Genomic DNA, 27,445 nt, shown 5'->3' on the forward strand with positions numbered 1-27,445 from the left:
TTTCATAGTTCAGCTTGTTTTATTGAATGCATAGCAGTAACCTTTTTGTCTGTAACAGTACGCCATTAAGGTAAAACACATGTTATGCACAAATGTTGTAGAACCTAGAAAATGAAATAAAAAAACAGGCAATTCTCATCAAAGTACAGCAATGAATACTGGTGTCAAAAGGTGCCTCGACGACTGGAAACGTTCTGCAAGAAAACAACACAGCCACCGCATCGTCGATGACAACCTCTTGGTACAACGCAGACGAGGACAATGCTAGACTGGAGGTACAAGAGAACCTTTGAAAAAGTGAAAAAAAATCTGATTTATTTTTTCAAAAACCTCTAAAACACCATGCACGCTCCGATAGTGTGCATTGGCAGTTTGACCGATAGTGTTTACTCTTAAGTGAACGTCTACTCTACACGTTACAATAGGTATAAATAGCCACTGGACTGAGCAAAGGTTTCTTCTGCCTTTGAATGGAACAAATGTTAATGACAGCAGTTACTGCAAGTGAATGATGGGACCTGTCGTGGGCAGCGGTCACAGGTGTGGGTCTTGTTGTAATGTGTTGTGGTAATGTACAAATGGTGTTTTGTGTCGATGGACTTCAAGGCAACAGGATCGGAGAAATATGACCACTGTAATAAGATGGTCGTACATAGAGGTAATCGTCGACTCGTTAAAACTGCTGGAGAAATGTGGGCGTCGTGAAACCCGCGTTGGGGTTCGCGTCCGTCTGGATTCTGCGTTCGCTGAAGCGCAGAAAGCGCCGGCCCAGGCCCACAATTACTGCATACCAACAATATAAACAATTTAAAACGTCGAATTCATTCTTTTCAAATTAAACTTTCCCTTCGACAAAAAATACTTATTCATTGGTGGACGTTGAACTACGGGTGGTGTTTATTTGGAGGCCGGGACGCCGAGGTCCTGTGGAACCTAAAGGGGACAATCCTGGTTTTGTGCATCACCAGACTTTTACCTTCCTCGCGCTGCATACTCCACTCACTTTACTTCACCTAAATCCGTGCAATGCACGTGCTGTACCTTAGAGAATGGTGTGTCTCTGCTATCATAACAAAACCGTTATAAATGATGAATCTGCCTGCAGTGGCCCCTAGGGGATGTGGATGGGGGTGATAGATCTATGCTGGTGTTCGCCACTATCGTACATCCGTCCATGCCGCGTTTCCTTAAGAGGTTTCGTTTCCCATCTCAATCGGTGACTACTCATGTGCTGCCATCGATCAAGTGTCAGTGTTCTCATCTGAACCCAATCAAGGTGGCTCCGCAGTTGTTTTCGGTCACGGTCCGTTCTCCACGCTCGGCCAAGAGAGATCTCTCAGTTTCTCTGGCAGGGTTCCCGCGTGCCCTCGGGCTACTCAGATGGGCTCGGCCTGCAGCTTGCCGTGCAGGTAGTCGCCGACAAATTCGGAGATGACGTGGCCTGTCAGCTCCTCGGCGTCCTTCACGTACTTGACACGCGCTGGGATGTCCAGGATGGCTAGGAGTGGCGCACAATCCGGCAGCGCTGTGAAGTCACGGATTGAGTCTGCCATGTCATCCTGAGCAGCCAGACCAAAAATAGGAGGCCAACAGTCAGACGCACAGCCATGACTCGGCAATCAACACGAAGAAATTAACTTTGTGCTGTGCATTGGTGTAACATACGATGTATGGGTTGTCTTATTCAACTCTCAGTCTCGTTAAAATGTATATATACAAGTTATATAACAAAGCCAATTCGTCCCAATATTTTCTTTAACATTTACACAAAAGTATAATAAAATATACAAATAACTATGCAAAATATACTGTAACACCGACTTAAAAAATGTGTAACGTTGAAGCCAAATCTATCATGTGGCCTTACAATACTTCCCCATTGTGCAGACTTGGCCAAAGCAAAGGTTAAAACGACTTTTTGCCAGTTGATGGCTGAAATTGAAATGCTAATAATGTGCGTGGTTGTTCGAGGAAAAACAAATGTATTCAGCGATCGCGTCGCGTTAGGAGTGAAGCGTGAAGCGGAAGGCATGGACGGGCAGAATACACTCCTCGTGTGCAGTGACGGAGAAGGCGCATTCTATCCCACGTGTCTGCACACACATATCTGATGCGAGGAGATAGGTTTTGGGGATACCCGGAGAGTTGTGTAAACCGTGTCACTCGAAACCATTGTTGCTCGGAATCGGCGCACTCCCCCATGAGAACGTTTCAGAAATATGCAACGTGAAACCAAAAACCCGCCGACATTCTGCACACGGGCAGCCTCCCAGAGATTGAACCATGAATTCCTCTCTAATGAAACAGGCTTCTATGGCAAAGGATGTTGCACTAAATGATACAATAGTAACCGCCGCTCGAACAATGATGCACTCGGGTCTTTCCTTTGTCTCCTGGTCGTGAATTTTACAATCGAGTTTTTAAAATCAGCTGTCACAAACGTTCTTCAGATTACTTTTTTAAAAACCGCATTCCACTGGGCAGCCCGGTGGCTGGCGAGTTTATTTGCACAGAGAGAACACATTTTTTTAAATGAATGTCTTCCCACGAACACAAGCCAAAGGGGTCACACGCTGGGATACTAATCTCGCACGGTCCAGTTTAGTGTTGCTCGCACCTGACACATCCAGGCTATAGATCACTCGCATATAGAGTGAGTGATGCTTTTCTGCCAGTGGCGTCGACTGTACAGTCTCGTGCATCCCAGGGAAGCCGAGCCATGAATCAAGCACGGCGCTGTCCACTCCTGCGATCGCTGGCTCGAGTCGCCGCATTATAATTTTTCACGATATGATAAGCGACATCAATTTTCACAATATGACGAATATCACGATATCAGTTTCCCCTCAATGTATTTCAAAATTGTACTGTATTCTGATAATAGTTTTTTTTACCCTTTTATCTGGCGACAAAACTGACACCTTTTTTTAACAAGGAGTCATGTTTGCATTGATCACAATACCTGCAGTCGGAATGCAAACAAAAAACATAACTCTGATAATGTATGCAATGTCCTTGAAATTGATTGGTCCACACCCGAGACAGCTTTCCTGAGAAGCCTAGTCTCACATGGTGTTGGACCAGATGACGCCTTTGACCAATCAATTTCAAGGACAGTGCATACATTATCAGAGTTATGTTTTTTTGTTTGCATTCCGACTGCAGGTATTGTGGTCAATGCAAACATGACTCCTTGTGAAAAAAGGTGTCAGTTTTGTTGCCAGATAAAAGGGTAAAAAAACAATTCTAGATTTAAAGCTTTCGTGACTGCAAGGATCCATACTCTTCGGTTCTATTGGGTAAAGTCACGTAGGTAAAAAAAAATTACCCAATATAACCAAAGAGTATGGTAAAAAAACAATGATCATATTTTGCTACTGGCAAAGGAGGTTCCAATGGTGAACTGTATTCTGTTTGTGCTTTCTGTACTTCTGTTATGAAAAGTAAATTACGTAACTCTTATTCAATCGCAGTTCGCTCAACATAAGCCTGCCACGTAAGTCATATTATTAATGTAAATTTAAAATCTATAACATTTATAATGCACATGCTGTCAATTATACAAGACACAAATAATTAAATGAACTACAAAAATTATTACGTCATACAATCACCATTCCGTCAATGACTGAAAAAACACTTTAAAAGTAGTCATTTAAATCATTACATCTTTCTACAACTAAAACTATTCTGCTTTTGTTATTGAATAATTGTCAGCAGAAAATATTCAAGCAAAACAAAATGGTAATCAATATAAAATAATCAGAAAAGATTATACGATTATTGTGGACCTTGTATCGTACGATGTATCAGTATCGCCATATCGCCAGTAACCCTACTGCTGGTACGGTGCCGTGTAGGAGGTCTAGGTGGGTTTAAGAGGGTTCGGGGTGGGTGTAGGTGGGTATAGGTGAATGTTGGTATAGGTTGGTGGATATAGGTGGTTGTGGGTGGGTATAGGTGGGTGTGGGTGGGTATTGGTTGGGTGTGGGTGGGTATAGGCGGGTGTGGGTGGTTAGTGGTGGGTGTGGGTGGGTATAGGTGGGTGTGGGTGGGTATAGGTGGGTGTGGGTGGTTAGCGGTGGGTGTGGGTGGTTAGCGGTGGGTGTGGGTGGTTAGTGGTGGGTGTGGGTGGTTAGTGGTGGGTGGATAGTGGTGGGTGTGGGTGGGTATAGGTGGGTGTGGGTGGGTATAGGTGGGTGTGGGTGGTTAGTGGTGGGGGTGGGTGGATAGTGGTGGGTGTGGGTGGGTATAGGTGGGTGTCAGGGTGTGGGTGGGTATAAGTGGGTGTGGGTGGGTATAGGTGGGTGTGGGTGGTTAGTGGTGGGTGTGGGTGGATAGTGGTGGGTGTGGGTGGGTAAAGCTGGGTGTGGGTGGGTATAGGTGGGTGTGGGTGGTTAGTGGTGGGTGTGGGTATAGGTGGGTGTGGGTGGGTGGTTATTGGTGGGTGGATAGTGGTGGGTGGGTATAGGTGGGTGTGGGTGGGTATAGGTGGGTGTGGGTGGTTAGTGGTGGGTGTGAGTGGTTAGTGGTGGGTGTGGGTGGGTATAGGTGGGTGTGGATGGGTATAGGTGGGTGTGGGTGGGTATAGGTGGGCATGGGTGGTTAGTGATGCGTGTGGGTGGTTAGTGGGGGGTGTGCGTGGTTAGTGGTAGGTGTGGGTGGGTATAGGTGGGTGTGGGTGGTTAGTGGTGGGTGTGGGTGGGTAAATGTGGGTGGTTAGTGGTGGATGTGCGTGGGTATAGGTGGTTGTGGGTGGTTAGTGGAGTGTGTGGGTGGTTAGTGGTGGGTGTGGGTGGTTAGTGGTGGGTGGTTAGTGGTGGGTGTGGGTGGGTATTGGTTGGGTGTGGGTGGGTATAGGCGGGTGTGGGTGGTTAGTGGTGGGTGTGGGTGGTTAGTGGTGGATGTGGGTGGTTAGTGGTGTACGTGCGTGGGTATAGGTGAGTGTGCGTGATGCTGGGAGGCCTCACCTCTCCGGCGTAGAAGAAGTGGAGCGGCTGCTCCTCACCCCGCTGCTTGTACTCAGCGATCACCTGCTCCGCAATCGGCTGCAGCATCTGTCTCACGGGCTCCAGCTCTTCCTCCTCGTTAGAGTCTGTACACGCCCCACATGGCGACATTTGCTTTGTTTAATGAGCTTGCAAATGATTAATTAGATCAAAATCGCGTACTGCGCTCACGCTGCATGTGCTGAATTTCACGCCTAAGAATCATTCACAATATATACGTAAATTTACATTTAAGCAAATGGAATAATTTATATAACCGAAATAAAACAAGGCAGTACGTTGTAAACAGTGTGCATATGAGACGTTACAAATTGCACATAAACGAGACATTACAAACAAAATAATAAATTTGTGAAAGGAATCATGCCTAATACATCAAATCTTTATTGTTAATGTTTAGGACTGAATGATAACAAAGGGTGGACTTCACTACAACCAGAAGCACACAAATGCACGCACTCATTGAAAACACACAATTGTAGTTATGTTAATCGAAAATCGCATGCATTATAATTACAATTCAAACAACTCGATGTAAGGATTGAAATGTAATTGTACTGTCGCGAAAACCTTTTTTTCAGACTCCAAACAAATTGACTTAATGATTTTCAGAAGGAATACCAAAGTGATTCGCGTCACTATTTCATTAGTTCCGACTGCGTTGCAGCAACTCGGCACAGACATGCAAAACATTACAGCAATCCTTAGCCAGAGAGGGCTAGGTAAGAAGAGACCAGCCTAGGTTTCTTGCTACCAGGATTATATAAATTGAGGACACAGACTGCATAGATGGGACACGGGTGGGACAGGACAAAGGGTAGTAAACCAAAGTCACCAATGATAAAGATTCCAATGTGGGGCGCAGAGGGGTCGGGGTCTCATGGGCGGATTTGGTAGAGGAAGGCATCTGCCAAAGTTCACTGCAGCTCCAAAAGCAATGGTGCTGTGCAACAAATATCACATCAGCCACTATCGTCCTTGCGAAACATCTCTCCGTGAGAAGACCAAATACATTTGCAAAAGTGAATTGGCATTACCCTCCATGTCAGTTTATGCAAAACTCTGCAGTGCCCCACAGCTATCCCACTCGATACTGGCTGTCTGATTTTCAGGCACTAACACAATCATAATCATCATCAGCCATGATTTGCAGAAGGCCTCCCAAGCCGTCGCCACCTCTCACAATCCTGCAATGCAATAATACACCAAGCACACCTGCACGCGAGCTGATTCGACATGAACACGTTTGCTAAATGCAACGGCCAGCACTGACAACGCGCAATAGGAGACACAAGCTCCTCGCACGGCACACCAAGGGGCCCTCACCGACAAAGAGCACGAGCGCGGGCTCCTGGTTGAGGATCTCGGCGTTGGCAGCGCTCAGCATGCTCAGGGCACGCGGGAACCACGGGAAGAGCCGGCCCTCGCGGTCGTCCATGATGGCAACGCGCGCCGCAGGAGTGATCACGCTGCGGTCCACGTCCAGCATGACGAGCGCCGGGATGCCTGGCGACACGCGGGGTCAGGGTTCAGAGGGGTAAATCAGCACAGCTGGAGAACTTGGGTTTGAAGCCAGCTTTTGGCGGCTCATGATTAAAATTAGTTCTTAAGTTTTGTGAGTTGATAATCTCAGCCCAGTCACCAGTGACTTACAAAGAAACCCATGGACTCGCATAGATAACCACTGTTTTATAGAGTGACTCGTAGACTTAAATGGAGATTAATAGATTCACACAGGGCTCTTTAGACACGTATAGACTGAGTTCTGATGAAACTGGATTCTTAAATGTAGTGGGGTTGACAGTCTCAGCCCGGTCACCACTGAGTGCCCACTAACATTGGTTTTTCACTCAGATTGACTAAAATCCCGCTTTGAGAATTGAACATCAATTTCATTGACACATTTTTCTGAGCATGGTGCGAGATCTCAAAAACAGTGGCGTGATATTTGCCTCCACAGGCCACTCTCTAACATGGGGTGATGCACTGCACTCCAACAATTGCGAATGGACACTTAATCACAAACTGACGCTGTCAGCACAAGTAGAATAAAATTGGCAAAAAGACAAAAATTTATTTGAAAAAACCACCCCCAATAGCCTCAAAACCTCTGTCTCTTCGCTTCGAATGCATTCCCCACTGACGCATTAATAACTTTTACAAAAGCAGGTTCAGGAAGACCCGTGATGTCAGTGCACATACACGAAAACACTCCCGACTCTGCTACAGCGCTCCCGTTTGGCACGATTCTTGCCGGACGAAAACCACACACTCCACTGTGTGTGATGGAAGGGTGGGGAGAGTGAGGATGGAAGGGGAGTTGGGGAGCAGAGTGAGGAGAGAGTGAGGAGAGAGGGTAGGTAGAGTGTTAATGCAGAGTGATGGGAGAGGGAAGGAGGGAGTGGAGAGTAAGGGGAGAGTGAGAGGGAGGGAGGGAGGGAGCAGGGCGGGTATATGGGAGGAGAGGGGCTGCTCGTTACCCTGGATGCCGTAGAGCTTGCTGAGGTTAAGCCGCCGTGCCGTGTCAGCGTACGGCACCGACAGCCAGGGCATCTCGCCAAAGTACTGCGCAAAGGACTCGTCTGACCTGGGGTAAATCACAGACATGCATCACGCCGGTCCTCTGGGCCTCACACGATTATAATATACAGTAATGCAATGTGGATTTACAAGGCATCTAAATGCAACCGTTTCTCAGGATGCTGTACAGACGAGCTGAATTGTGCAGGGCAGCCAGCTCGTTCTAGTTACCAGGGCAGTCTGCACACATGGTTACTATTGAACGGGTGTTGTATCGCAAACACAGCTATCGTGTGGTGGACTCGCTGCGTTTGAATAGTGGGATTGGCATGATTGGCTAACTGAGCGATAAATGACAGCGTCAAGACAACGCACGCTGTGACAACCACCACCGCTCTCCTCGCGACTCGTTTGTGTATGGGACAGCATCCATATACCTGTACGGTGCGCCTGTGCGGTGTCTGTGCAGTGTCTGTACGTCTAAGCTGGCGTCGACGCATAATGCGAGGGTCCCGGAGAGCGTGGCACACCGAGAGCGCTGAGCGAGCTCACCTGTCTGAACTTACAAAAATGATCTCAAACTTCTTCCCGGACTCGCGGACCCTCCTGTACACCTCCAGCAGCATGGGCGTGAAGGACTTACACGGAGGGCACTAGAAACACGGGCAAAGACAAAGTTATCCCATATAGCCATGCAGACTGTTAGAGCAAGTGCTGTTGTGAGCACTTAAGACACTGAGCACAAGGGGTGTGTTGACACCAAAATCATACCTGGCCACCTTTGTGCCCCCATTGCTATTTAACAACCAATTCAGGTACTCATATGTGGCCGATTTAACCCAGGGGAGACCCAAGATAAGTTCTGATACCACTAGCCACTGCTGTTAGCTGTGGCTGAATGAAGACAGCCATGAATAGAATTCAGGTCGCCAGGTTAGTCGTGAACTGTGGGCACCACAGTGCCGCCACCACTACCCATAGGGAGCGTGCACTCAAACACACGCGTGACCCCAAGGGAAAGCGAGAGCCACAGGGGCAGCCACGTCACTCTGCAGCGATGCCTCATCCACTCACTGATAATTAACGTGCTCTCTGGTAGCACCGAGTCTCTTAGGAGGGGTCACGGTACAGAACCGAGAGAGCTATTTTAATGGGTTTTGCAGCTGCACTCGTTATTCTTCACCAATTCACAGAAACGGAAAAAGAAGCGATCGGCCAGTGCTGCCAAGAAGCCCACGTTGAATCATCACGGCACATTGGGGCACACACACACACATACACAATGGACAACACCACCGCCCCACCACAGCAGAGCCTGAAAAACAGGCTTCCCGTCGCGGCAGCGCCTGCAGACGTTTGCGTGTGCAGGGTAGAGCAGCGTGCAGCGTGCACCTCCACCAGGCGCCACGTTCGGGCGCACATCCCGAGTAATTTTAGCACGCGCGCCCGCATGAGCAAGACAGCTGTGTACCTCTCTGATGGAGTGTAACCTCGGTGAAAAAAGTTCACGAAGAAACCTCCCCCCTCTTCCTTTTTTTGCTAAACCCCCACCCCGGCGGCGTGACAGCTGGGGCTCCCGGCGCACGCCTGCCCTGTCACTTGCAACAAGCGAGCGTGGTTCCCAATCAATGAAAAGCCAAAGCGGGTTTGAAACACGACACCCTCGCCCACCCCTTGGCTGTGTTGCACACCGCAGGCTTGACTGCCGGCACAATCATTATACACACACACACAAAACTGCCGCGGTGCAGTATATTCGTAAACGAAGGCAATCGTTGTGAAAAGCCTGTAAACCATTGCACTCCGAGTTGTGTGGGGAAAAAACGAAGCAAAGGGCCCTTCCCTCTGACCTTCGACAAGCTGACCAGGTCAACATAACCCCACCGCTTACCCAGTTGGCAGCAAAGTACATCCCAATAAAGTGTCCTTCCAGGCTCGAGTAGTCGACACTTTCACCTGACGACCTCAGCAAGGGCCCCGCGATCACCTGGCTGAAGGGCTTGGGGGTCCACGGGAACTCGAGGCCTGGAGTAGAAAGCGATCGAAACCTTGGCCGTCGCGTACGGTGCACGGACGCACCACTCGCCCCCCACCCCCTCACACCTTCCCCCGAACACATTTCGCGAGAGAGCGTGGAACCTGCGGGCGACAAGCTCAACACCGCAGGACTTTCACTCCACCTATTAAGTGTATTTACAGTGCGCAGTTTAAACACACGGGAACATCTCGCCAAATATTTGGCAGTGGCCGGGAACCGAATACTAAGGGGGAGCAAAAGGGGAAATCTGTCAGCAGGGGAAGGAGGAGGGACCTGAGCTACTCGGCCACGTTTCACCATCTGTTAAGGCCATGCTATATAAGAAATTTTAGTGCAACCCTCATCATCAGCAAGTTTCACCGGCAATGCATTGAGCACGAGCAATTATGGGGAGCTGTACAGATATAATGACGGAGTTCTATCTAGAGGCTAATATATTCTGTGGCAACTGTTGCCGGTGTAGATCGCTGGTGATGGTTGCTCCACAATTGCGCTGATTTATCACGACGTTTTATCATGGCATTTGGCTGGAGCGCCCAAACACAGGATTGCACATTTACAGAAATATTTCAGGACTTACTTGACTCAACACGGTGAATTGAAAATTGTCTTGAACTCCGTCCAAGCAGCATGCATGTGGGATGTAACTCGTGATGAGTGAGAGCGAGAATGAATTCGTAAAGAGGAATGAATAAAATACGAGAAAAGTGTTGGGCATGGACGGGCCAAGCAGTGATGACAGTGGCCTGCTCACCATTGGGATCCTCAGACACTAGCGCCACACCGTTCTTGGTGATGACTCGGCCTGATTTGGCGTCCAGGAACACGAGAGAAGGGATGCCCGTGATCTTAAACTTTCGGCACAAGTTGAACTGCAAACAGAGATCGATGACAACACGCAAAAGGAATGCATTTCAGATGTCGCTTTAAGCACGCTATGCAGTACGCTCTGCAAGTTCTCTCACCGCTACATTCGCAGCAAATGTTGGGATCAGTCCAAAACAATTTGATTACATGTATAATAAAAATACATTTTGACTCGCATAATAAATACATCTCCACCGCTCCAGAGTTTTCTGAACAAAAAAAAAATCTTTCATTTATTTTTTTCTCTCCAAACAACTTCCTGAGGAGTCATAAAACACTTCCCCAAACCCAAAGCGGCCGTCTCTGTTGACACAGCTTGCTGGAGGAAGGGGCCTCGCAGCACACGCAGCACGAGCGCATCCCGAGCACGCTAGCCTGGCCTCCTGGCGACACGCGGGGTGCCCGGCAACACGATCCCCCACGCCGTGCGCGCCGTCCTGCTACAAATTGCATCGCGCCCTTTCATCGTTTACAGCCGCTGGATTTCCTTGGAGTGGGCGGCAGCTCCGATCGCGTTACTTCGTTCCTTTGTGTGCCCGAGCACCATTGAGCCGCTGTGCCAAGCGCTGCACCTCTCGCCACATCACCCCCACCCCCCCCCTTGACAGAACGAGTCAACGAGCTACTCCTTACAGTAATAGGTTTTTACCCTTTTATGGTGCCAGATAAAAGGGTAAAAACCTATTACTATATCTTGCTACTGGCAAAGGAGGTCTCGTAATGAGCTACTCCTTGCCGCCCCCACCCTGGCAAAGAGTTGCAGATAGCGCTCAGAGACACACGCCTGTGCTTGGCTGTCTGCTCGTCTGAATAACAAATAGCGCGTGCTGTGCCAGCCACCACAGCCGTAACAGCAGTAGACGGCATTTCACGGTCAATGGCAACCGCGCATCCGATGGATATACAGAGCGCCATTATTTTCAAAGCACAGCGTTGCTTATTTTCATAACAACAAATTATCTCCATTGTGAATGAGACTGCCTTGTGATAAGCATTTTGTTTGTTTTTTTGTCAAGTTCCAAAACCGCTTTTCTCATGGCGTCTCTGTGGACACAACGGCGGCAAGCGGGGCTCCGTTCGAAGCCACGCTCTGCGCTGGGACTACGCTGTGCGCAGCGTTTGTACAATCGCAGGCTACGGCGGGGCCTGCACTACGGCGATGGCGCCACCTTCCCGCGTGCACATGACGCGCACGTCTCCCGTGCACAATGCACGCGCTTCCTGTTATCGCTGCGAGTCCTCATAGCACGAAAACTCCTGCAGGCCGCTCTTTGTTGTTGCGTATTTAAACAGGCGCGTTCCAGCAGTGCCAATATTGTGACGTTCCGGCGTTCACCCGTGTCACCTCCGGCCGCCGTGTCACACCTGTCGTGATTATGCTTCATCTGCTGGAAAGTCAACTCGGGCACGAGTCCAATTTGCTTGGTATTTTGTGCTCGCACATGAAGACGCCACACACCGTACCGTTGGGATGAGGCCCCATGAACGTATATGCGTACGAGAGTGTGGTTTCCAACGCCGGAACCCGTAACCCACTCGCGCAACCCCTCTGCTCTACTCCCTCTATATAACCCCATCCAGTTGTGCTGGTATACGATGCACACAGTCGTGCGATGGGTGGGGGAACACCGCTCACACCTCGCCACCCCCAGCCAGAGGTGCCCACGACACTTCCTGGAGTTGAATTGGTGTCAATAAAACACGCTGGGATATTAAGCGAGGTTGCGGGGGTCGCGTCCAACCAAACACAATGGATTCAGGGGTCGCAAACGGTCGGCGCTGCCTCTGTAGAACGCCGCCTCCCGGGGAGCGCACACAAGTTTACAGTCTCGATCTTTTGGTATTAAGCCCTTTACAGCCGGGCTCCAGCGTGGGTGTTGAATTCAGAGATGGCTATCGAGTTTCATAAAGAGTGTTCGCCATGCCGGTAAAGCAGCACGGGGCACGGCGCAGGGAGTCGCATCACAAAACGGGTTCCAGCGGCAAAGCCAGAGGGCCATGCGTTTATTCAGCGAAACAATATTTTTCTACATCATTAGTCAAATACGCAAGAGCGGAGGGGGGAGGAAAAAAAAGGCTGATAAAATCATATTTCGCAAGTGCAGCATTGAAAAAATTATAAGATTAACATGCCGGGGTGCAAGTGGGGGGTTGGCACCGCTCAGTCACGCTTGCGCCAGGCAGGCCTCATGTGGCACAAGATTTCAGGGTTCTTACGAGTTGGTGGAAATTCCTGAGGCTCAACGCCCGATTTAAACACCCCTACCCAAAATGGGGGTTGGGGGAACTGGAGGCAGGAAGAGCACATTAATCTATACAGCGACGAGTACGTATGCGGTTATTCTTAGTTTTTCAGGATTCCGGTGTGAGTGACGTTGCTCACTGGAACTCGGTAAAGACGGAACGCGACTCCGACCCACGCCGGCCCTCGGCTGCCACCCCGATTGTCGCTAACGCAGGTGTGCGGTGGCGGTGACGGGGTGACGCTCGGGGGGGATTAGCTTCACTCGCCGTGACTGCACCGGGCAACGCCGCCACCGCAAAGACGCGCAGGATCAACTTTCACTGCCGATAACTTTCCTAGGTGCGACACACACTCACTGCAGCCTGTGTCAACATGGGACATGGTAGACACGACACACGCTTTTACAAAAAATATTACACTAAGTACATTATTACGGGCATGGTGTACACACAATATGTGCGTTTATGTAGGCACATTAACCCATGAAATACAAGAATGCCTTGAACGAATGTAGCAATCAATGTATTGATTAGAAGAGTTGTTTATGCTCACAATACATGCATTGAATGGCTTATCATACATTTCCACAAACTATATTGAAATATGTAAATAATATTATTGTCACATTGAGGGTCATTAAGCAGACAAAACTCTACAAATGCAACGCAAAAAAATGATAAACGTTACAAATGAGGCAGTAAAAATATGTCAAACAAAGCATACATTTTAATAATAAACATTCCTGAATGGAAATAGCTTTGACCGTGTGCTGTGGTGCCTGTGTGTCGACTGCACGCGGAGACAGTGGGTGGAACGACCCATCAATAAATATCGACTCTTAAGCTCATGATACATGCATCGAATTGCGCGTGTTAAAATCAATGGTTTGAGATTCAAGTGTTGTGTTCAATGGGTTGACATCTCCTCCGAAGCCACAATCAGCGTCAACATTCACCGCAATGTATGAAAACAATTGGTCCCAAAACCAATCACAGCCGTGAAAGCACAACTTCCTGAAGAAGCTCCCAGCACGAGGAGCAAAACGTTGGACATTGTGCCGAACGATGCACGGCTCAACCCATCGGACAGCTACACAGTGTAACCACAAAAAGCTACGCAGTAGCAGTATTACATTGTCATATCGCCAAGGTGGTGGGGTGGAGGGAAGTGAATCGCTCTAGCCCTGGACGAGACACTGTCGGTGTATACGGAGACCGTGTGTCGGAGTGCGTGTGTGTTGGTGTGTGCAGACTCCGTGACGGTGTGTGTTGGTGTGTGCAGACTCCGTATCGGAGTGTGTTGGTGTGTGGAAGACTCCGCATGGGTGTGTGGAGACTCCGTGACGGTGTGTGTGACTGTGTGTGGGGTCTCTGTGTGTGACTGTGTGTGGAGACTCCGTATCGGAGTGCGTTGGTGTGTGGAGACTCCGTGACGGTGTGTGATGGTGTGTGGAGACTCCGTATCGGAGTGTGTTGGTGTGTGGAGACTCCGTATCGGAGTGTGTTGGTGTGTGGAGACTCCGTGACGGTGTGTGATGGTGTGTGGAGACTCCGTATCGGTGTGTGTGAGACGATGTGTGTGTGACGGTGTGTGTGACGGTATGTGGGGACGACGTGACGGTGTGTGTGTGGCGGTGTGTGTGTGACGATGTGTATGTAATGGTGTGTTTGCATGTCGCACCGGCTGGTCTCGGGAGAAAAGGCATCAGGAGTGGGGAGGACGTTTCTCTCATTAGCCCCCCTTTCCCCCCTGGGAATCACCAACCAGCCTGTCGCTAGGCAACAGCCAAGACCCCTGCTGTCCAGACACTGTGCCAGCGAAAAACAGACACCGCTGGTGCTTTGGGGGGCACTGCGTCCAAAACCACTATTATTTCTAGATTTAAAGCTTTCGTGACTGCAAGGATTCATACTCTTTGGCTTTTTCGGTAAAGTCACGTAAGTAAAATAAAATCAATGAAAACAACTAAATTCGAAAACACAATTATTATGTCTGTCCTTCCGCTTTTACCTTTTTTTGTGACCCCATGGCACGGGTCTCCCCGAAGCCCTCAAAGAGTCTAAACGACAAAAAAAAACCTAAAATGTTTGCTATCGACCAACGACGCAACAGCCCCACAAGCAACAGCCACGGTGGAGTGGCTTTACGACTTTCGGGCACGCACAGTTTGTGTACAACCCAGATAAGCACACGCCAATAAATTCACCCTGGAGCGGCTGGCGCTGCCTGAAAAAACACACATTAGGCCAAGAAATGTTGTGTGAAACTGCCACAAGGCACAACGCATTTTTGCGCGTGCGTGTGTTGTTTTATCTGGCAAATTGTGCCCCCCCAATTATTTATTTATCTCGGTCAATCGGAATATCGTTGGGCGAGCCAAGCGAGAGGCACCTGGATCTTTTCACACGATTCCACCACGCTCTCAACCCAGCGCCCAGTGCGCAAGCGGCCGAAAGAATCCAGCGACAGACCGCCGCCGGTTGCCGTTTTTTTCTTCTTCTACGGAGCGCCTTGGGAGGTTGGCTGGCCTGGGGGGGGGGGGTGCTGAGCAGTCACCGTTTCCCGTTCTGCTTTGCTGCAGAATTCCTTGGCCGTTTCTCTCGCTCCTTACCAAGTGGTCCCTACCGCTGCAGTCCTGCGCGACCTGGCTACAGTTACACGTTCGCTTTGCCTATTGAATATCACACGGTTGTCCTCTGGGTACCAGTACTAATGTGGGAAAGTGAGTGTCCACCACGGCTGTAACAATTCACCACCATTGGCAATCGATCAATTGTCACGATACGCGTCAAGAATTAAATCTTTCTTATAACGTTGCGATGAATGTAGTGTGCCTCTAAATTCTGATTCTTGCGCATACAATTCAAAGCATGTATCGTGAGCTATTAGAATCGACATGGGGTTTCCGCAGATAACATCAGCCCCAATACAAACTGGGCTACAAGATGGCAAAGAGTGGCAGTCCAACAGTGGATTTTTAATCTATCTGTGTCGGATTTACCTCGTGCTCAGGATTGTTTTCCCCAGTTATCAGTTTCCTCCCACATGAAGAAAAACACTCATTCATGGAATTAGCCACACATCCCAATCCAAGGAACTCCTGGAAACTTTTGAGTGCTTTGTAAAGCTTCCCTGGTTGACAAAAGGTCATAATTATGATTACCACTACACATGAAGATGCTGCTCTGATACTTTGACAACTCCAAGTTCCTTTAGTGCCCTGACAAATAAATTAAGCAAGATTGAGTCAGCATAGGGGCTTTCCTCCAACCTAGTCTTTCTTGTCGCTGCAGATCACCAGATCAAAGCACCCCAGGGTCAGGCTGGGGATTAAAGCAGTGAGCCCGGGACACCAACTCAGAGCTCCGAGCCTACCCTGCACCCCTTACTCAAGACTCTCAAGTTGCAGCTGCTACTGCTGCTACAAAGAGGGCTCATAGTTGAGCCCGGAGCTGACACATAACCCCGGTGTAGAATGCTTTTGAGCCGGCGGAAAGAAAAGTCCAAGTTGCAGACAGGCAAAGCCAATGCTTCCTGTCAAACAAATGAGAAGAAGCCATCATGATCAGCAAGCGGTGGGACACACGGGGATAAGCCCGAAGCTGACAACTGCCATCACTAATAAGAAAATTAAATCTTTTCATCTCCGTCATTCCTCTCCCATCAGGTTCAAACTCTGACCCTTGCCTGTTCCTCATTTACGACTGTGACAGGTTGAACTTTTATCAATCTGTTGACGAGCCACTGAGCCCTGCCCTCTCTAACAGTGGACAGCACCTGGGAGGGCCGACCAGACCACCTACGCCACCAGCGCCACCAAGCTAGGCTCCACTCAGGAACGCTTCTGCACCCACGTGCATGACTAACAGCACCAGCAAGAGCGCTCCAATAACACACACGCACGCCCTCATGGCAAATGTAATCTGGCAGGGACCCGTGCTCTAGGCAATCAGGGATGAGATTATATACACACACACACTTAGGCACACACGCACGCACCAACGCTGTATGCCACGGCAGCCACAACCCATCTCAGCATTTCTACTTTCCAGACACCGACAAGAATGTGTCAACATTTATGGAGTTTAAAAAAAAAATCAAATTTTATGAGAATGCACGCAGAGCTAAACTGGGAACCACACAACCAGTGCACAAACGGCATTTTCTCATTGTCCCTTGGGCAAGGAGGGTATGCGGGAGGGGCTGTGTGAGAAGAACATGCTTAGGAGACATGACTACACTCTCCTGCATAGCTGCGTGCTGCATTGTAGTCTGCAGAGGATATCACTGCTGATTTTTTTTACACTTTCTCAGGCTAGAAAAACTCCAGAAAGTTAAACAAATGGACTTTGTTGTGTCTAAATTCCTTAACTTTCTCTTTTCTTTCAGTATTATTCCCACCGTGTTATTCGCGTCAGGTTATGAGACGAAGAGCTATCCGCTGGGAACTCTTGCAAAGTGCATCACCCCGTATTACAGAATGGATGTGGCAGATATTAGAGTGCGACGTCTGAGATCCTTTAAATTGACCTCTTGTCCACATACTAGGGGCACTGTACTCTTTTTCCATGCATCCTGCTAGAGGTGTCCGCCGGATGACAGGCAAGATATTTTTATTATTATTCGAAGTTGGAATTTTGTCAAATTAAGTGAAAATCCAAAATTGATGGCTTCTTGTTCGTAGTCACTAGTAACTGAGCTGAAACCATCAACTCATGGTACTTGATGGCATAGTTAATTAACAAATTATTGGGTGACACTGCACTGGCAATATTCCACAAAGTACAAAAATTACCAAAAAACTGCCAATAACACTGCCCCAAAAAGAAGAGCATTTAATATGCAATGTTTCAGGCAATGGCCCTTAATCACAAAACATGGGACGATAGAGTGGATAAGAGTTGCAGACAGCACTTTATATACTCTTTGGTTCTTTCGGTAAAGTCACGTAGGTATAAAATAAAATAAATCACGACGTTTCGGGCTCAACACAAGCGTCCATCAGGTGGGAAAGCACGGCCTGCTGCTAATGCAGACTGTTTTAAAGCAATTTATATACCATTGGGGCCAACAAGAATTACATTTTAAAACTTTACCACCATTTAATCACAGGCTACTGAAGCCCAAACTTAAACCCGTGATCTAAGCTGTGCCTACCGGCTCAGCGCTCTGACTCCCGAGTCGTCCGGCCACCTGGAATACCATACGTTTTAAATATGGAAGACGTGGCTCAAATAAAGATGCCAAACGACGTCTCGACCTGAAAGGCAGTTATCAACCACAATTCAAATCACAGTGCAGATGCAATAAAGGAACGAGGAAACATGCAGTCAGCGGTTTTCATGAGGTCCTAGGGAGCAGCCGGGGGGGGGGGGGGGGAAGCCGCCTGTGCGGGTGGGCGACCCACGCAGTCACTTCCGCGCGACTGCGAACCCCATCCAAGCGCCCGCCAATGCATGTTTACGCACTGTACATGTGCAAGCACACAGCTTCAATTAAGCGCTTCCTTAAGCACGAGCTCTCCCCTAACCTCGCCCCGTCAACTCGAACGGCAGATTGCTCCCAGGTGCGCGGCCACATCGCACGGAACCCGCAAGCCCGCCGTGGCCACGCGTGGCTTCCCATGGCATGGCACCGGGGGCTGCCATAGGTAATCCCACCCCCCCCCCCCCCCCGCCGAGGAGCCCACCCGCTGTGTTCGGCCGATACCAAGACCTCGGACAAGTCTCGACTCCTTAACTGCGGGGATAACGAGCAGAGCCAAGCCGAGGATGAAGCGCTTCCAGAAAAGAGCATTAGCGTGCGCAATAGGCACAATCTGTTTGTCTAAAATCCACCTTTATCCTGGGGAGCGTGGGTGGGGGGGGTAAGGTAATCCTCCGACTTTGTGTCGAGGCTGTTTTCAAGTCTCAGAAGTTACGAGCTGAACCGAATGAAGCCACCGCCCTGCGATTTGCTTTTCATTGGGGTCGCGTGTGTTCTTAATTAAACAAAAGCCTCTCTGCTTGTGGAGCCGGCGCCGTCCCATGCGCCAAGAGCTGGCAGGAGCCGCGCGGGACGCTGGGGATTTTGACGTTGAGGGCCGGAGTAGACACTGCTAATGAGAGGGACACGACAAAATGGTGTCGGTTACACGAACTCCTGAAACCCTGCTCATTGCACGCACATATTTCACACTAATTGCCATTTAATTTATATGCCCAATTACGAGTTGCCATTTGAATATGCCTTGAAAATAATTAAACATTGCACCATAATGAATGTGCTGGTTTGGAGAAGAAAAACAACTTGCAGCTCTAATGCGCCTGACAGCTGTGAGAGAATGAGTCTGGTTACTCTGGTTTACACATACAAGGCAAACCAACACTCGCTAAAGGAATTGGCCAAACATCCCCGAATGCAGGAGGAGCCTCCTGATTGTCTATTGGTTGGGTCAACCAAAAGGCTAAGGCTCAGTAAGGATTTCCTGCAAAAACATTCTTATTTAGACCTAAATTATTATTTAGACCTAAATAATAATGTGCACAAGCGTGTTTGACGAATAAGTGCTACCGACCATTCACGCTATTAGACGACTTGTGCATCCGTACAAAATGAAGATTTGAATCATTTGGTGGGACCCCGGGGTCCCGCAAAATCAGGTCAATAATAATTATTATTTTTCTTCAGTCCGCCCACTCGTGATCCCGACAGCAACGCGCCGCCCGCACCAGACCCGCGCCAACAAGCGCCAGCAGGCGGCGATCGACACGATGGGCGCCACCCCACCGGCCAAACGCAAGCCCGGGCGTCCGCCGCAGTCGCGCGCGGCGACAACGCCCTCCGGTCAGCCGTCGATCCTCAGCTTCTTTGCCAAGGCGAGCCCGCCCCCCAGGCAGTGAATTTAACGTGTTTATGTAATTTTTCAACTTTTTACAAAACTTAGTCCGCCGAGTAGCTCTTGACGAGGCCAATCGATTGACGCTAGTTTTGTTGTCGGTAAGGTAAGACTCGTGTCGCTACGCGGTTTTTCCCACCCAGGGGCAGTGATGGGAACCCCGGGGTCCCGCCAATTGCTTCATATTTTGTGCAATTGCCGTCTATCTAAAGACGCACACAATGTGCCATGACAGGTTTGAGACATGACGGGCATGTATTAACTCATCGCACCGAGCTGTCAGTGGATAAACCACAGGATGTGGGTTAGCAATTAAAACGGAAAAATAATGCATAACAGCGGAGGTCTCTGCAGCTGTTTTTCAAACAAATGTATCACAAGGATGAGCGGATTAACTGCACAGCATGCCCCCCCCCCCCGCAAGGCAACCACGCAGTCTCTTATTTGACTTCAAATATCACCACGGCCCGAGGTTAAACGCGGCCCCAGCTGGGGTCTCAGTCTACACGGACTGGAGATCCTCCGCACCGCACGGCTCGGGAGGGGAGCTGCTGTGACCCCCAACAGCAGGCGGGCGACCTCCACACACGCTTCTGATGAAATGTGACGAGCGTCAGCTTAAAAATGTGTTTCCCCCCCCCCCACCAATTATATTATAACCGTCATGTCATCAGACGAAGAATTTTCCATTTGAAACTCTCGCAGTGCACACAACACTGCACGTTTTTAGACCGGCCTTTTGACGGTGGAAGCATTATACAGCGTCCGAAGTCGATTTAATGGCCTTTTATTCACACCATGTGGCACGTCGCATGCCCTGCTACAGTAATGCACTCCACAGCAATCAAACCAAAATTATTTTTTTACTGCTCAGATAGAATTTCCTAGATTAATTTTTTCTAAAAACATTAATATGATTGCATTTTTTTCATGCCGCCAAAGCCAACCAAACACTGGTCACCAACTCACGACACTTGAGAACCCAGTTTAACCACATGTGGTTGAAAACTGGATTCGGACCCGGGCCCCTCAGTGGTGCCGGTTCGGAGTCTCTGACACGGTATTCGCCACCTAAGCTGTCCGGCCTCCTCACACGTGCCACGTCTAAGCCTCCGCATTACGCTGAGGAGGAAGTCAAGCGCGCGACCCGCAAAAACGCACATTGTTTTGACAGCCCTGGAGCAGGCGCTTCCAGCAGAGGATGGCAAGCGCATGCATGCACGGGACACTTGGCCAGTTGCGAGCGCTGGGTTCGCCACCTCTGAATGAGACGGTAAAACGAGCCCCATTAACGAGGTCGCTGAGAATGTAAATGGCCAACAGAGCATGGCAACCACGCACTGTGGAGATAATAATCTATCTCGTGAAACACTGTAAGATGGCGAACACTTGTTGAGGATTCTGTAAATTCCTGCCATCCCAAACCACAACAATTTCAAATGAATTCACATCCGATTGAAAAAAATTCCCGTCAAATATTTAGCGTATTTTAAAGTCTGCAAATGCAAAAAATATTACAGTGATGTGTGTATCATGAAAGTAGTTTAAGCCAGTGTAAATACATTTTATTTAAATTTTGATGTAAAGCTGTCGTAACTGCAGGGATTCATATTCTTGGTTCTTTCGGTAAAGTCACGTAGAAGGGAAACAATAAAATAATAAAAATATAAAACAATAAAATTCTCACGACATTTCGACTGCAACACAAGCAATCATCATCAGGTGTGAAAACCACATCAAGATTTTTTTTATTTTCTTGTTGTGGTTTTCACACCTGATGATGATTGCTTGCGTTGCAGTCGAAACGTCGTGATAATTTAATTGTTTCATATTTTTATTATTTTATTGTTTCCCTTCTACGTGACTTTAACGAAAGAACCAAGAATATACATTTTATTTAATTGGTCTGAGGAGGGTTCAAACGTTCCCTCTGGTGAGATGGTTCACTTAAACCTTTCACACTAAGGAAAATAAATCGGCTCAGTTGGACCGAATTAAATAAACCACTCTTGTAAACACAGGTTATAACGATGTCTCAAATATAGGACCAATGATAACTCAGCAGAAGGCAGTTGGTATTCTTAACGCTTTGGTTAAAACTGTTTCGCTCCAATCCATTTAGATTTTCTTATGTAACAGGTACGGTTTTTGGTTGACCGAGGACAGGATGCTCTTTCTTCACAGGCTGTCTTCTCAGGCGGTCAGTCGAGTGTTTATGCTACGCATTCCGCCTCCATTTCCACTGTAGTTATCCACGTGGCCCCACGTCCACCCTGACATTGATCCATTGATTTTGCCGCAGAATCTGCTGCGGCTGGGGAGCAGATGTTAATGCGCATCTAATTGCGCGATGGCTTCAACTATGCGCAGCTTCCACGTCACCCCACTTGTAGGCAACTGCTGTTGCTGCAAATCGTGATCAATATCCACGTGCCACATGCATGCCAACACGTGTCCGCCGCTTGGCTGAGAGTACATTTCAAAGTTAATATTTTTGGGAAAATATTGAAATTAAGTTTGACATCATTGCACAAGATGACATTTCCGTTTGAAACTCTCACTCGTGAGTGGTGCACAACTCTCTGTCAGTGAACGGCCCTGAAAGATGATGTCGCAGAACTAATTCTAATATCCCCGCAATACACCACCGGTTTGTTTATCCATACTAGGGGCACACCCGAGAACACTTGTGAAAAGTTGTTGAAAGGGATCACTTTTCAACATTGCTACACAAATGCACCTGAATGCACACACGACCAGTTTGTGGTCTACAGCATTTAACCTACATAGGTATATACTGTAATTAGGTCGCTCTGGATCAAATAAGCGATGACAAGCACCTTTTGGTATGAACTACCACATTTCAGACTTTGGTTATTTGAAAAGGAGAACTTGGTGTCACTCGTTAATAAAGGGAACGGGCCACAATGCAAATCCAGGACCCTCCTAAAAAGCCTTCAGACTCTTCGATAAGGCTTTTGCGGGTAAGTGGCATGGTTATTACTGTTAATTCTCACAGCTGTGTAACCAGCAGCCCCTGGCAGACCTCGCATTGAGAGCACAGCTGTTTTCAGGTTGCGTTTACTGTATATGAAATACTGATACTCTATAAAATACTCCAAATGGGAGTCCTAACCCCAAAAAGCTGTCCGTGCCATATTTCCTATCCATGGATGTAGTTGCACAAATTAATGAAGAAGTTAAGGTCGATCATCACCAACGACCGTTATCAGCAATGCTCACTCGAACTGAATGCCGTACAATTGTTTTCTGAAGTGAATTCCGTCACTCTGTGCCATTTCCATACAAGTTTCCATAACTGGTTACAGCAAATGAATGTTGCTGGTGCTGCTTGCCATAACATTGCCCGAATGTATGTATCATGGCCTTGTAAGCCCCAGAAAAAATACCAATTAGAGGCAGAAGCATTTTCCAGAAGAGTGATGGGCAGCTTTACAGACGCCTGGGATTACTGATGATCATGACGACGACGAGTACGGCAACGACGATGGCTGCTTCATGAAAATTCCACTCTCTAAGAGGTATAAATTAAATCAACCATGGGTCCTTTTAGCCAGATTGATCAAATGTATTGGTATGGACGTGGATGTTGGCACGCTTACATTTTACAGCACACCGAGTGCAAACATAAAGCGATAAACCCGACCCATAGCAAACAATAAAGCCTGAGAATAACCTGTCATTATTACGCAGCAGCACATGGGTTGTGATCAAGGCAACACAGCAAAGGCGACATAGTGCGCAATAAGTGCATTCCACGGGGCCTTTGGTGTACCTGTTACGAGTGTAAATCTTTGCGTAGGTGCAATTAATTTACTGCTTGCAGGAAACACTTCGACACGAAACACAAATGTTTGTATTACTAATATAACCTGAGGAGGCAGTGGTGTACAGACCAAATATGCCCCTCAAACACCAGGTGTTCTTCACTAACAAATGCCTTCTAACAAAGGCAAAAAATAGGCGAACGTTTCAGGTAATGGCCCTTCCACGGGAGAGCGTGGGCAGCCAAGAACACTGCAAGTGACTTGTAGAAAGCAGATGTATTTTTTTACTGTGCGGTGGCTGAAAAAAACAGGAAGATTTGTACAGTTGATTTTTCCAGGCTGAGCGACCGTTAGGCCCAAGCAAGGACTTTAAAGTGACATTTACAGAGAAACGATAGGACAGGATGCAGTGATGGACATAATTGCGATAAAAGGCGCACTACACTGTGCCGATGCCATCAGCCGGTGAACGGTGATGATGGGTGCACAACTATGAGGAATCTGTGGTGGATTTGGAAGTGTGGTATTTGTACATGATGGGCTTATGACGGGTGTGTGTTTGTGATGGATGTGAGTAATTGTGATGGGCCTGTGTCTTTATGGTAGATCTGTAAGGGGTATGTGTCTCTTAACGGTGTGTGTCTATAATGAACCCAGGATGAGTTTATGTCTACATAATAAGGCTGTGATTTGGTCTGTAATGGGTTTGTCTATGTGGTAGGTCTCCAATGCAATGAGTCTGTCTATTTGATGGTAGGATGATGTCTCTATTGTTGACCTGTGTGTTTATAATGAGTGCGTGCACTATTTGGTCTGTCATGGGTGATATGTCTGTGATGGCTGTGTGATGGGTATCTGCGTGGGTCTAGCTCTTGCAATGGGTCTGTGATGGGTATTTTTGTCTGTTACTTGCTCTGTGATGAGTCTGTCTCTTAAGATGAGTCTGGGACTGGGCGATAAGAAGCTGCCAGGATGTGGCGGGAGACGCAGAGCCTTGGTGGTCAAATCAATGCGGAGTGTGGATGACAAGGATGGCAGACGAGGCGATAAGGCAGCTACGATGCAGTCTCGCCTGTCACAATAGAGCTCCATGTGGAAACAAACCGGGGATCTCACAGCGTGAATTGATTGACTGACAACCATCAGGGATGAATTGGGGAGCAGATAATTGATTGTGGCTGACATCAGGCGTCAATCACCGGACTAAGCGAGGCATAGAGGGAAGCACAGGCTAGAGATTCTGGTGGTGAGGTTGATTGTAATGCTGATACTAGTGATGAAGGTGATGGTGGCGGTGATGGTAGAATTGGCAAGAGTGACGGTTAAGGTAGCGATGGTGGTGCATTGCGAACGTGAAAGTAGTGATGTAGATCTAAAGATGGTGTAGTTATTCACGGTGAAGTGTTCAATGGGGGAGGTGTGGGTGGGATGAGTGATGGTATAGTATATCGACAGTGGAGCTGATGGTACCATTAAAGATGATATGATCAGAGTGGAATATATGAAGGTGGCATCAGTAACGTGATTGTGGATTTGCTTGTGCCAGAGCTAAGAGTGATGAAAAAAATAACAGTCATGGTGCCGTTGGTGATGGATAGTAGAATATGGATAGTAGAGTTAATAAAGTTGGTAATGGTGGATTTCACCTTGGTAATATTGATGATGGTTGAAATCGTTATATTGTTTATCCAGTAAAGCCTAAAGGTCTCAAGACACTTGCAGGAGGGAACTGTATTAGAATGTGTGTCAGTGTGTTTGGCATCTCACAGATTTATTATCTGCATCTTTTTAAATTAAAATTACAAACGCAACGCACTACATGATGGCCAGATGGCAGTACAGCAAATGGATTAAAGAACTCATCTGTGAGGAGCGTTGAGTGTTATCCTCTCAATTATGATTTTTCTCCAGGTACTCCGGTTCCTAGCTCATACAAAACTCCCATTAAAAAGTAATTGGTCGAACATTTCAATGTGGAACCCTCCTGAAAAATGATCAACTCCAGGCCAACCCAGCATACCTACCAAATGTATGCTCGACTATGCCCAATATAATCCTCGATAACGTTGAAGCATATTTTTTTACTTGATACTAATTGTCCACATGTCTCCAATGCAGCCTCAATAGTTTCTTACCTGATTAAGGGTCAATTACTCAGAAGATGCTACTGTTGGCCAGTTTGCCATTGCAACCCTGTGGGTGTATGGATTCTAACCCCGAGACCCACCAACCTCCCTCACCTTACTCCATCCATTCATCTCACCCCTCGATTTTATTTCTCCCCGCCCCCAATTTCCTCACCGCTAACCTCACCTTTAATCTGATTTATTATCATTCTCACATTCCCCCCTCTCCTTACTCACCCTCTCACCTTCCTCGGTCTCACCTTCATCACCCCATCCCCCAACAGCTCCTTCCTCACCTTCCCCGCCTCGCCGCCACCGCTCCCTCACCACCTTCCTCACCTCGCTTTCCTTTCACCAACAAAACATCCCAACCTCACCGTTCCCGCACCCTTCTCCCCCACTCACCTTGCGCTGCCGGTCGTCGAAGGGCAGAGCTGGCCAGGGCATGTGCTGCCTGTGCTCCGTCCACTGCTGCGCGTCCGTGTCGGACGAAACGAGCACCACCTCGAGGCGGTCCCGCAGCTTGCGGTAGAAGTCTGCGAGCAGCGGCGTGAACGCGCGGCATGGCGGGCACCACTGCGCCGAGAAGAACAGCCCCACGGTGGAGCGGCCCTCGCAGGCCAGGGACGCCGTGGGGAGGTCGCCAGCTCCAGCCGCCGCGGCGGCGACGGCGGCGGCGCCGGCCGCCTCGGGCCCGGGCTGAGCTCCCGCCGCACCGGCGTCCTCGCCGCTCACGGGCCGCAGCAGCCGCTCCCCGAGCAGCTGACACAGCGGCTCCGCCATCCCCCCCACCCACCACCACCACCCTCCTCCTATTCCTCTCGCGGGACAACGATGCTGCTTGCTGCTGCTACTGCTGCTGGTGGTGGTGACGATGACGGCGCCCGGCAGACGCGAAGGACCGAGCTGGTGGCGCTGGGCTGGTGCGATCGGTTGGGGTGGAGGAGCAGGAGGAGGAGGAGGATTGGGGGGGACCCCGGGCGTGAGCAAGGAGGGGTCTGGGGGGTGAGGAGGGCTGAATGGAGGGGAGGCAGTGCAACGAGAGACGCTGGGCGGACGAGCCCGATTGGAGAATGGTCGGACAGGCGGGAATGTCCAAGAGAACCAAGAGCGAGTGGCTGGAGGAAGCAGGGGATAGGAGTGGGACCTTGGGAGGAGGGAGCGGTGGTGGTGGTGGTGGGGGGGGGGCAAGCGGGTGGGGCGGGACCCTGAGAGGAGCGGCTGGAGTGGAGTGAAGCCAGCCGGCTGGTGGGGGCAAGGCTGGGGGTGAGATGGGATAGGATGGAGATATTGGGATCCTGTATCTGGAGGAAGGGGGTAGATTGCAGATCAAGGATGGGAGGACACTGGAGCTAGAGGGAGCGGTACAGCTGGGCTGGAGGGAGCTGGGAGCCTTGAGAATGGAACCGGAGTAAGCGACAGACTCTAATATAGAGCTGGGAAAGCGCTAGGGAGCTGGAGGCTGGACACTAACTAGGGCTAGGAGCTGGACACTGGGGCTTGACACTGGAGGCTGGAGCTAGGAGCGGGGGTTTGACACTGGGGTTGCCTACGAGAGCCCGGACACTGTGGATTGTCTACTAGAGCCTGGACACTGTGGGTGGACACTACAGCCGGACACTGTGGATTGTCTACTAGAGCCTGGACACTGTGGATTGCCTACTAGAGCCTGGACACTGTGGATTGCCTACTAGAGCCTGGACACTGTGGATTGCCTACTAGAGCCTGGACACTGTGGCTGGACACCGTGGATGGACACTACAGCTGGACACTGGGATTGTCTACTAGAGGCTGGACACTGTGGCTGGACACCGTGGATGGACACTACAGCTGGACACTGGGATTGTCTACTAGAGCCTGGACACTGTGGCTGGACACCGTGGATGGACACTACAGCTGGACACTGGGATTGTCTACTAGAGCCCGGACACTGTGTCTGGACACTGTGGCTGGACACCGTGGATGGACACTACAG

At 49.0% G+C, this 27,445-nt stretch overlaps 1 protein-coding gene across 1 annotated transcript; it reads right to left on the bottom strand.

The window, feature by feature from the left end:
• Window positions 1-26,649, bottom strand: NXN (nucleoredoxin). Its single transcript, XM_032967847.2, has 8 exons — window positions 25,876-26,649; window positions 10,322-10,439; window positions 9,421-9,554; window positions 8,082-8,182; window positions 7,490-7,596; window positions 6,336-6,515; window positions 4,971-5,095; window positions 1-1,559 (listed from the first exon to the last, which is right to left on the bottom strand). The coding sequence occupies exons 1-8, from the start codon at window positions 26,251-26,253 to the stop codon at window positions 1,377-1,379; spliced, it is 1,326 nt and encodes a 441-aa protein (XP_032823738.2). The 5' UTR covers window positions 26,254-26,649; the 3' UTR covers window positions 1-1,376.
• Between the last annotated feature and the right edge of the window lie 796 nt (window positions 26,650-27,445).

The sequence above is a fragment of the Petromyzon marinus genome, chromosome 38, assembly GCF_048934315.1.
Source record: "Petromyzon marinus isolate PM22_M1 ecotype Great Lakes invasive population chromosome 38, UKy_Petmar_22M1.pri1.0, whole genome shotgun sequence".
Classification (NCBI taxonomy): Eukaryota; Metazoa; Chordata; class Hyperoartia; order Petromyzontiformes; family Petromyzontidae; genus Petromyzon; species Petromyzon marinus.